The 12,837-nt window shown below is 32.5% G+C and overlaps 1 protein-coding gene across 2 annotated transcripts in view; it reads right to left on the reverse strand.

Annotated features, from left to right (window-relative positions):
* Positions 1-12,837, reverse strand: part of XRN1 (5'-3' exoribonuclease 1) — a 116,722-nt gene that overhangs the window by 56,942 nt on the left and 46,943 nt on the right. For both annotated transcript variants that reach the window (XM_036219716.1, XM_036219717.1), the window contains exons 20-22: positions 11,786-11,917; positions 3,001-3,163; positions 2,199-2,312 (exon numbers count right to left, since the gene is read on the reverse strand). In XM_036219716.1, coding sequence (XP_036075609.1) covers positions 2,199-2,312; positions 3,001-3,163; positions 11,786-11,917 — 409 coding nt within the window. The remainder of the gene's footprint in view (positions 1-2,198; positions 2,313-3,000; positions 3,164-11,785; positions 11,918-12,837) is intronic.

Consider the following 12,837-nt stretch of genomic DNA (forward strand, 5'->3'; position numbering starts at 1 on the left):
GTGTGTTTCAGTCTCTTTCACTACATTTACTTATTTTTCTACTTATTTAAACAGTATTATTTCTGATATATCATAAGATAATAAAGTTGGATAGTGAAAATTCTCTTGGAATTTTTAAGTTAATGTGATTATTTTGTAAATGTGTATTCCTTCATTCCTGGCTTTTTATTGTACCTTGCTTTAATGGCTGTTAACCAGTGTTCTTTTTTAAAACTAACTTTTTATTTGCAAATAACTCCAAACTACCAAAAAGTTGCAAAACTAAAACAGGTCAAAGAACACTTAAAAAATTTACCCAGATTCACCTATTATCAACATTTTACTACATTAGCTTTAACATTTGTGCTCTGTATGTGTACTTACATATACACGATAATTTTTCTGAACTTTTTGATGGTATGCTACATATTATCATATCCCTTACTCCTGAATATTTCAGTGTATTTTTCCTGAGAAGGATGTTTTATTATATAGTCATAGTGCAGTTATTAAGTACAAAATTTACATTGATAAAATATTTTTATCTAAACTACTGTTCATATTTCAATTTTGTCAGCTGACCTAAAATTGCCCTATTTTCTCCCTTTCCTACAGGATGCAGGCTATGATCTAATATTGCATTTAGTTGTTATAGCTCTTTAGTCTAGAATATGTCCAGAGCTTTTCTTTGACTTTCATAACATTGACATTTTGAAAAATACAGTTCATTCCTCCCTCTCTACTCTGCCTTTAAAAAAAAAAGTTACTCATTTTGGCTTTATCTGATGCTTCCTTGTGATTAGGTTAAGGTTACATATGTATTCTGAGCCAGAATAGTGTTTAGGTGACATGTGCTTCTAAGGGTATCACATGTGGAGGTACATGATGTTCATCCATCCCTCACTGTAATATTAACTTTGAATATACCATCAAAATGTTGCTCAATTTCTTCACTGTACAATTACAGTGTTTGTTTCTCTTGCAACTAATAAACAGTTTATTGGGGAGACACTTTCTAAGACCATGAAAACATCCTATTCCTGATCAAAAACTTTCCCTAGATTTAGCTTCCAATGAAGACTGTTGCCTGAGTCCATCTTTACAATAATGGTCATAAAATGATGATTTTCCACCTCCAGCACTCTCTCCATATTCACACTTGACATAATTCTAAAAGCAAGAGGTCTTCCCTTCCCCATTTATCTACTTATTATCACTACAGAATCATGAATTCCAACCTTGTCCTCTCTCGTGGTTCATTACTGTACTTTATATTTTGATACTCAAACTGTCCCAGATTTGACCATTAGAAGCCTCTTCACCCTGGTTCTTGTGTTAATGTGATATGCTTCCATTATTCTTTTGAGCACTTCTTAACTTTCTAGCATAACAAGAGTTTCCATGCACATCTTGTACCTACTCTGCCCTAGCCCTGTAATCAGCCATTTCTCTGAGAATCCCTGTTCTTTTTAGTGGAGTGCAGTATTTAGTGGAGTACAGAGGTTGAGATATAGGCATTACATATGTTCATTGCTATCAGGGTGTTTTTGAGTCTTATCCTTTTCAAAAATAGAGCTAGAAAATATGTGTCTGTATGGGCATATATGCATTCATATATATATATATTTATACATACATACATACATACATACATACATACAGATATATATACACACACACATACACACACATGCATACACACACACACACACACATACACACCCCAAATACAGGTGCCTATATACATATATACACACACATATATGTTTATTTTAGAAATCATGAGTTTTATATTTTTACCCCCAATCCTAATATGTCCCCACAGATTCTTTCTTGCATTCTCCCATTCCAAATCTGCATGTACATTTTCCACGTGAGAACTTGAGTTCCACAAAACAGCAATACATTTACAAATTCATCAACCCAATAATACATCCAAAATAATTATAGAATTGCTTCATCCATATCGCCACAATAAACAAACTACTAAAAAAGAGATCAGGATATGAATTACTTTTTCTCCCACTTCTTTACCCTAACCTGCTAAGATTGAAGGTACATAGTCAAATACTGCGTTCATTAGTTAGATGAATAAATTTTCTCTTATTTTTCCCTTTCGTTATTACATTTTATTTTACACCTAAATGAAGAGAAGTTAGAGAACTGTATTAACTTCAAACCAGAAAGAAATTCAAATAATAATAGTAACAGGAACTAACTTCTCCAGTACAGCCATAATAGGGGGTTCCCAGCATAAAGACCATACTTCTAGGAGGAAACAAGTCATCCAATGTTTTGATACTGGAGAAACGGGAGTCAAAAGCTCGGATGTCCTACACAGAATGAAATACAAAAGTAAATCATCACAGTCAAAACTTTCATAGATTGCACGTCAAGTTTTTTCCTATGAGAATACGACTATATTGTCTGCAAATGTCAAATGTAAAGATTTTCTACATAACAGTACTAGCTGCTAAAATTTACTGACTTCTTATATGCTAGATACTCCTAGGTACTTCACAAATTTATCAGTTCATTTAATCCTTAAGATAATCCTCTGTGGCAGAGACCACTATTAGCCTAAGTCACAGAAACTAAGTCACAGAAAAGGGGTGAATATTGCCCAAATTTATACAGCTAAAAAGTCAACTTAGGCATCTGTGCTCTGAGTCACTACTGTATACTTTTTACCCAAAATTACAGGATCACTACATACTTTAACGTAAATGATTTTTGGAGAATAAAAATCTAAAAATACAAGATGTATGTTAATGCTGGGACTTTTCTTTTAGAGATTAAGTTAAAAAATAAGTAAATGAAAAAGACAAGTTCCTAATCACAGAGTGAGAATCTGAGCATGTAACAGTTCTTCTAAAGACTGCAGTATTTTGTAACTTATATTAAATAATCTCCATTATACAATGCTGCATCAGTCTTCTATTAACATGATTACAGTCTTTTCTTTATATAGTGTGCAATAGCGTAAATTAGGATAAAACTGAGGTCTGATGGAAGACTTACCTTGACAATAGTTTGATAAACGAAAGGAAGAACCTGTTTTGACCATTGTTTCTCTAGATGAACTTCACCATTTTGATTTATTTGATATTTATGACCTGTGAGTAACTGAGCATATACAACTACAGATGTTTCATTTATTATTATTCCTTTTCTTCTCAGGTAGCTAAAAGAAAGAATAAAAAGAAATATTGACAAGTATGAGTGTGTATATGTTCTACATGATAATTATCATCCAACCAGTTCATAATCAAGTACTTAACCCATTTCCCATTTGCCCTATGAATACCTGCTGGTGGTGCTTGCAGCTGCAGCTTTTACCCCAAATAACTTGCAGATTACAGTCCTAACCTTACCCCCAAAGTCTGCCATGAAATATCTTGGTTTTTCATTATTATTTTTGGATCGCTCTAGTATATCTATAGTCTTTGGAAACAAATGACATTCTGTTTATAGCAGAGTTCCCCAGCCCCTAGGCCTATTAGGAACTGGGCCTCACAGCAGGAGATGAGCAGCTGGTGAGCAAGCAAAGCTTCATCTGTATTTGCAGTCACTTCTCAGCACTAGTATCACCGCCTCAGCGCCACCTCAGATCATCAGGCATTAGATTCTCATAGAAGCTCTGGTCCTTGGTGCCAAAAAGTTCGGGGACCGCTGATTTATAGCATTCTGTTTTTAGTAGTGGTATTTCCATTTACAAAATATAGTAATTCTCGATCACTGAAAATGTCAAATCCTAGAAAATGTAGTACTCCTACATATGACGTTAACATCATTCTCGAACAGTTGTTGGCCAAAGATTCATATGATAAATTTGATTTATGTATACATTTCTGTTACATTAGGATGAGAGACAAGTTCTGCTTAGAATTAACTCCAAGAATGGTTTTTATATTTTATTTTCAAATTGAAAATGAGTTAGATTTGCTTCAGCTTCAAAGAATGTGTTTACGTAAAATTAAGTTATGCTGGCAGCAAGCTGTACATTTTTCTAAGTAGGAAATGGGTTAAACAAACTTTAAATAAACATGCAAATAGTTCTGAGTGCCTGACTTAAGACCCTCTGCTTTGGCATCCACTCTGTGGATACCTCTCCCAATGTCTGTGAGATTACATGAGAACTCATTGAGCTGTAAGAAACTCCTCTGATTTTACCCACAAGAAGGCTATAACAACAACAAAAAAGTGAAAACAAGTGTTGGAAAGGATGTAGAGAAACTGGAACACTTCTATGTTGCTGGTGGGAATGTAAAATGGTGCAGACACTGTGGCAAACAGTCTCGTAGTTCCTCAAAAAGTTAAACATAAACTTGCCGTATAGTCCAGCAATTCTACTTCTAGGTATATACCTAAAGAATTAGAAACAGGTACTCAATCAAATATTTATAGATAAATGCTTATAGAAGCACTACACACAACAGTAAAAAGGCACAACCATCCAAATGTCCAGCTGATAAATGGATAAACAAAAGGTTCCATAAAATGGAACATTCAGCCACAAAAATAAATAAGTACTGATACATACTACAATGTGTATGAACTTCAAAAACATGCTAAATGAAAGAAGCCAGACACAAAAGGTCACATATTATATGATTCCATTTATATGAAACACTCAGAATAGGTAAATTCAGAGACAGAAAAAGGCTGACAGGGGCATTCGGTGGGCCTTTTCAAACTATGGCCATGGGACGAATTCAGACTGCTTCCTATTCTTGTAAACAAAAATTTATTGGAACATAGTCACTCATTTATTTACTGTTTATGAGTGCTTTCGTGCTATAATGGCAGAGTTCAGTATTCGTGATGATGCAATCACTCTGTAGACCTTTGTAAGGTCTACAAAGGCTAAAATATTTACTATCTTGCCTTTACAGAAAAAGTTTGTTGACCCCTGACCTCAAAGGAATAATTCTTCATCTGAGGGTATTTTCTTATCTTCTTTCCATTTTTTTCTGTCTAGAATTCTTATCAGATAGATATTAGAAATTCTGACTATACTCTTTTCATCTCACTGTGCTTTTGTACTGAAGGAATCCTCAGCTTGACATTTAACCTCACTGATTCAATTTTTAGTATACCCATATTACTATTCAGACCCTCTAGTGAGCTCATAATAATAATCATAATTTTAATTTCTGTATATGTGTTTATATATGTATTATATAATATATATTATATAGTTATATATAGTATATGTTAATTAACATTATTATATATTTATTTTTTTCATAGCAGCTTATACTTATATGATGCTGTTATTGATGGTAGGGTTGGTCTGAAATAAGCCATGTCATCTTAGCCAGAAACAAGTTTTCCAACAAATTTTTGAAATGTAACATTCTGGTTCCATTTTCTAAAAATTCAGTGGGATTTTTTTCTACTACTTTCACTCAAAACTTACTAAGTCAGTAATCTTGATACCAATAGTAGACAAGGGCATTACAAGAAAGGGAAATTAAGGCCCCACGTCTCTCATGAAAGTAAATGCAAAAATCCTAAACAAAATTAAATAAATTAAATTAAATTATATATAAAAAGGATAATATATCACAATCAAATGGGATTTATTCTAGGAATTCAAGGGCTGAAAAATATTTGAAATTCAAACAGAAAAAAAGGAAGAAAATATCATTTTTACAGATGAAGGGAAAAAACTGATAAAACCAACACCAATTAATGATCAAAAACTCTTAACCAACTAGGAATGGAAGGAAATTTCCTTAATCTGATAAAAAATATTTAAAAAAAACTCTACAGTAATGATCATATTTAACAGTGAATCATTTAAGGCTTTTCCCTGAAATTGAGCATGATAGCACAAGTTAATACAAAAAACTACAAATAAAAGAAAGGTAATAAACTCGATCAAAAAAAAGGGCAAAATAACTGAACAAGCATTTCACAAAAGAGCATATTCAAATGGCTAATGAACATGAAAGGATGTTTAACTTTATTAATCATGAGGAAAATGGAAATTAAACCAAAATGAGATACCACTATATCAGAATGGCTAAAATGGAAGACAATAATAATAAGTATTGATAAGGGTAGAGATAACCAGAAATTCTTATAAACTGCTGTTAGAATGTAGATTGATGCAATCACTTTGCAAATCTTTTTAGTGGTATCTAATAAATCTGAGTTTAAGCCTATCCTATGAGGCAGTAATTCTACTCCTGGATACATACCTAATAGAAATGCATACATTTACCAAAAGCCACAAACGAATAACTCAAATGAATAACTCAAATGTCTATCCACAAAAGAATGGATAAATTGTACTGTTTTCATACAATATAATACTATCATTAGTGAAAAAGAATGAACTATAACTGTATATAACAACACAGATGAATATTAAAATCACAGTATTGAGCAAAAGAAGTCAGGTTCAAAAAGAATACATCTGAATCAATTATGTAACATTCAAACAATAGGTAAAACTAATCTCCAGGGTTATAAATCAAAACAATTACCCTTGTGGGAAAGAAGAGGATGGTAATGGCTGGAAGGGTTTGGTCTAAAGGGCTTTGGGGGATTGACACAATTTTCTTTTGGTTCTATATCTTGACTTGTATTCTGGTTATGCATGTGAAAATTTATTAATATATTTATGATTGGTACATATATTTTTCTCATATGTATACTTCGATAAAAACTTTCTATTAAAAAAAAAAAACCCAAAACAGTTATTTAGGACAATACTTTTAAATCCCCAAGTGATAGGTAGATTTTTATCTATTTATTTTTGCTTTTACTTTATACTTATATTGCTTTGGGGTCATTGTTGTAGTCTGTATTCTAGTCTCTCCACAGTTTTAAAATTTCTTGCATTTTCTTAGTAACTTACATGAGCTGCAGAATCTAATTCATTACTATTAAATCGAATGATTATATTGCTTAGATCCTTTTTTTGTGCATTTGTTTTTTGATTACTAGATCTGACAGAAAACTCAGTCTCTCCAAATTATGGTGTTCTTTAATTAGCTTCAGTTTTTCTTGCAGATTTTAAGACATCATTGATTGTAGATATATCATTATTTTATGTTCTGTTGAGCAAGAAAAAGCGTCCACGAATTAAACTACACTGTAGAACACATTTTAAGTTCAGAGATGTTAAAAATGAAAAAAAGTATTTCAAAATCCACCAAATAGAAATATATGTCAACTATGTTTTTCTGTGCATAAGGTTTTATCTTTGGTCTAGCTACACTGTGAAATAAACTTTCTGTAAATAGTTACCTTTTCCCCAATTACTCTTTGGCCTTCAATTCAATTTTGTCTGATTTTTAATACTGTAACTCCCGCTTTCTTTCCATTTGAATTTTCCAAGTATATTTAACAATGTGTTCTTTAAGGAGACTGAGCAGAACCAAATATGTAATTGTAAAAGGTTGTAATATAAATATAAAACTGTACTTCTTGAAAACTATAATGGTGAGGGATTTTTAGATCTTACTAATTTTGGTTTTAGGTATACTTCTTGTAGTCAGCTACAGTTGGATAATAATGGTGGTGATATATGTGTTTCTGTATTTAATTAAGGAACAAAAGCCACTTAGATTTAATGATACAGTTCTTAGTTTGGTCATCTTTCTGTCATCTTATTGCATTTATCTTTTCGGGCTTCCTAAGCTATGTTTTGTTTTGCTTTTCTTTCTACCTTCTGTCTTCTTTCTTTCATTTGATTTTTTTCTTGCCAGTCATTTGCAAGTTAGAAATCTTGCTTTACAATTTCTATTGTTACTTTTGAATTAAATAAAAAAAAAAACACTTCAGACTTCTCTTAATTTCTAAATTATAAACAAATTATCTTGTAACTTTATCATATGTAAAATGAGAATATTTGAAAATTATATTAATGATTTCTGTGTTTATCACCAATCTTTTGATAACCCTATTTTCTTATTTTTTTTTAATTCGAAATACAGGGTTTTGGCACTCTTTTCGAAATTTTCCTCTAAATGCATCATTTTCTCCATAACATCCCATAAAGTATTTCCTTGCTCCCTTCTTCCAGTTTTCTTTTCTTCTTCAATTTCTAACCATTTCAGTTCATTATATCTTCATTATCTACCTTCTTAAGTGAAGGTATCATCACTTTCCTGTGTCTCGGGCAGTAGCCTTTCAATGTTTGTTTTCATACTATGTACTTCAGGGCTAAGAGGCGGTGTTGGTGTTCTCATTACAACCCAGTGTGATATCTAAATCCCTAATAGTAAATTACCCTACTATTTTGTGACTTCAATGTTTACATACCTGATCTACCCCAAACCACAGTAGTTATACAACTCCCTTATCTCTGCTAACATTCTCTTCCATTCCACTTTAGTCACCTATTTCCTTGGCTATGACATCACCCATATAATGGCTTCACCTCCAAGATCACTAACTCAAACATTTTATTGTTTAAAAACTTCTCCATTCAACTAGCTTGTTCAATCACTTTATGACCCTTATTCAACTTAATTTGGGATCTCCAGTCCACTGATCCTTCTACTTTCTCCCAAACGATTAATCCTCTACTTTCTTCATTTCTCTTTCTATTCCATTTAGATTCCATTGTCCACCATTTCAGTAACATTTCTGCTAGTAACATAAACTTCCTTGCCTCTTTGTCTTTCCATTGCACCCATCTGGCAAAATCCAGTGCTGGTTAAAATCTAATGATCTGCTTTTTCTAGGCCTGTGACTGATAGGATAAACACTACTATCAAAAGACAGAGCAATTGTTACATTATAAATTCTTGACCTTCAACTTCAAAAAGGGCCCTCAGTACTACCTATAATTTTACCATGTTTTTCTGATCAATTGATATTTTTCTATTTTCCCCAAGGACTATTTTCAAACCTTCCTCATTCTACTCAAACTTAAGAACAACCTGTCTTTCCCTCACATCATTCTCAATAGCTAACTCAACATCTACTTCAGAAAGAAAACAGAAGGCATCAGATGAGAGTGCCTCATCTTCCCCATGCCAAACACACAAGCCAACCTACAGTTTCGTTATATCCTGTTAAAATAGAGGAGCCAACCTTCATTTTCTTTAAAAATCCATCTTCAAATACATTAATTTTTCTCTTTTGAATATTGCGCCTCTCTTCTTATTTGTTTTAATACATGATCAAATTTCCCTGAATAAACCAAAAACCAATTCCATTCAATGCTATATCCTTCCACTGTCTCTTAATGGTAGTTTCATCAGAAAGGAAATCTGTTACACAGGAATACAGAAATTTATCAGACATATCATATGTGCATAGTTAAAGGGTTCCTAAAAATAAAATCACATAATGTGGTACTCATATATTTGAAGTGTTATGTTCACAGAAAACCAAGAACATGTGTTGGTTAATGAGATACATGGCTATAAGTGAGATAGGTAATAAGTTCCAAATTCTTGCTGTAGGAGTCTCAGAGCAAAGAATGGTCTGTATAAGCATTATTCCTACTCGTCAGAGCCATGAGATCATCACCTCATTCTACTGACATAATGTGTAAAGTCACAAAGAAATAAAGTAAACCCGCAGGGGCCGAGCAACAGTGGTCTTACGAATTTCATCTTGGAAGGCAGATTTTTGAACAGTTTGAGAGGTGTGGGAGGAGAAGACAAAATGTGAGATGATATGAGGGAGGTAAAGAAAAGCAGTCTTAAGAGAATGGTGGTCAGAATAAATAAATGTTGAGTGCTCATGAATCCACATAGCCCTATTTACTCTTCTTTGCTGACAAGTTTAAACAAGAGATCCTGAACTGGCAAGTACTAGAAATCATTCTCTTCTGTGAACCAGCATACATTATTATCAATTTCAGCAGTCTGCTGCCTTGATTGTTCCCTTTGTATTTTGCTGCCATCACAGAACATCTAGCACGTCTAAATGGAAAAGAATATTTTAAGATAAAGGGTCAAGAGCTTTTGGTTTCCTTCAAAACTAAACTTTTAAAGAAGTTGTTTATTCGTACTGTGTTGCTGTTTCTGTTACTCTCAATCATTCCTCTAGCCACCCTAATCTGGCTTTCGGACTTATTACTTAGTCAAAATAGCTCTTGCTTAATCTCTTCATAACATTTTACGTGGCTTATTCCCTTTATTTTTGAAACACTCTTTTTCTTCAATTTACATTATGTGACATGTAAATCTCCTGGCTTTTCTAATACCTGTTAGCTCTTTTTCCTTTGTTGTCTCATCTTCCTCAATAGGGTTGCTTCTTGATTTGAATACTCTAGTCACATTGGCCACTATCATTAGCATTATACATACTGCTTTTCCTCTTGCCACTGGGACTTTATATGTAACTCTTCCCTCATCCTAAAACATGCTTCTTTTTCACTCTTTGCTTAACTCCTACTCCACATTCAGATACCAATTTAGTCAAATTTCCTCAGGAAAGTTTTCTCTGACTAAGGTAAATTCCTCCCTCTCTAGGTCAAATCCCTCTATTAGCAGTTTCAGAGCATTCTCCTTTGGAGCAATATCATTGCTCAGTTTGATCAAAAAAAATCACACAAGACATTAATGTCCATCTCCCATCTACCAGCCATAAGTTTCATGAGTATAGGGAATGGGGATTTTTATTTACTATGACGTCTACAGTGCCAACTACTGTACTTAGCAGGTATCAATAAATAATTGTTGAATATATGTGAACAAATGACTAAACTCATAGTATTTTGAGTGAGGGTTTTATTTTCAATTAAAAGAGTCTTAACTAAAAGAATCTCTATTTCATTAAAACGAATATTTACTGAGTGCCTAGGCACCAGCCAAGGAATAAGAATAGAATGGTGACAAAAACAGATGTGTTCCCTACCCTTATGGAGGAAGAGTTATTAAGGTGATCAAATTTATTATTAGAATTTTGTTAATGTGCTATATAAGAAAATTCAGAACAATATGAGCTATAACAGGGGTATCTGACTTACATCGTTGGGAGGCAAAAATATACTTTACCTCTATCCCCTGAGAGCTACGCTTATCTCCTTTTATGGTAGATGGTTTTTTATAGTCTTTTTAGATTTTTTTATTAATCTTTGAATAAGGATATTAAAGTCTGGTATGAACTCCAAAATTATAGAAGAGATGTCTCCTTGAATTCCCCAATTTTCAATGGATGCTATTACAGTTTAAACAGGAAGGCTGATGGATATACATTTAAAACACCATTTCATGTGCCACTGCCAATCTCTATTATTCTGTTTTAGTTTAGAAAATCCTAGTGTTTGGATGAATAGAGGTACTGTGAAGGTGGGGTCATGCAACACAAAGAGCTCTGGTGACCCTGAAAATTAGCATTCAGAGGAGGGTCAGATTCTTAATATTTTGGTTGGTAGACCTTGCATTTCTAAATTCAGGGGCCTATGGGGTTTGGGTATAGGGAAGGAAGGGGAGAAGGTGAAGAAAAAGGGACAGTTTTCCTTTCTATTATCATTATTTTCATTATGGTCAAGAAATTTAATGGCTTTACGGTTATTAAAAATAACTTTTGAATTCAGGCAACAACTTATTAATTGTTATTCTCAGTATTGAGTGATCATGTTGTTTCTTTTCTTTTTTTTTTCTTTTTTCTACATCATGTGGTATTTTAGTGATGAACTGGGCAAGACTATAACCACCGCTAACCAGATACTATTTTAAACTATAACTTATTACTTTCTTAAGAACATAAAATGAAGATGTAGTCAGTATTCAGAGTGATCACTATGTTAAGCGGGAAATAAGTTGGAGAATAAGTACATTAAATCACATTCCAGTTCTAGATATTAAATACTTTTTATGACACTCACTATTCTGAAATTCCTTGTACTTCTTTTATCCAGTTAGATTGTTCTTTGTCTCCAAGAAGGACCACTTTACATGGAGGAGCAGTTCTTCCCAGATAAAGCTTCTGTGTTCCTGGAGGTTCTTCCAAGTAAAATCTTAAAAATTAAAATAAAAATTATGTTACCCCAAAATCTGTGGTTTAATTTACAGTTCTAGCAGAGTAAGTCTTCAAAGTGAAAAGGTTTCTACATCATATAATAGCAGAAAAAAAAAAAAAAGCCTCATTTTAAAAAACTAATATAAATTCCAGAACAAGACTTTGTAAAATATTTAAAAATTTAAAAACAAATTACTATTCTTTCTCTTTTAAGAAACTAAATATATAACAAAAATATAAAGATTAAATACTCTCAAATTCAATAAAGTATTTTTGCTTAAAAAGTTTAACTTGATTCTATAAGCCACTATCCTAACTCTAGTTTACAGGAAATATGTGGGATAGAGGACCAACTTAAATGACACTAAGAAGAAATGACCAGATAAATCCAGAATTCTACAGAAGAACTGGTTTGAACTCTTTAAGAAAAAAGGCAGGGAAATAAGTTCAACCAGGTCCTAGGATATAAAATCAACATACAGAAATCAATTGTAGCTGGGGAAATTCAAATTTAAAATATTATACCATCTATCATTGCTCCAAAATAATTTAAATACTTAGGTATAAATCTAACAAAACATGTACAGGATCTGTATGCTGAATAATAAATCACTGATGAATGGGTCCATTTGGATCATAAGACTCAACATAATAAAGATGCCAATTTCCCCAAATTAATCTATAGATTTAATACAATTCTTATAAAAATTTCTCCATAGTTTTTATAAATATAGAACAACTTGTTCTAAAATTTATATGGAAAGACAAAGGACCAAAAATAGCTAAAACAATTTTGAAAAATAAAAATAAGGTAGAAGGAATCACTTTAAGATTAAGACTTCTTATATAGCTACAGTAACAAGACAGTGTGGTACTAGCATAAAAAACAGGTCAATGGAAAAGAAAGAAGAACTAGGA

The sequence above is a fragment of the Rousettus aegyptiacus genome, unplaced genomic scaffold (assembly GCF_014176215.1).
Source record: "Rousettus aegyptiacus isolate mRouAeg1 unplaced genomic scaffold, mRouAeg1.p scaffold_m13_p_4, whole genome shotgun sequence".
NCBI lineage: Eukaryota > Metazoa > Chordata > Mammalia > Chiroptera > Pteropodidae > Rousettus > Rousettus aegyptiacus.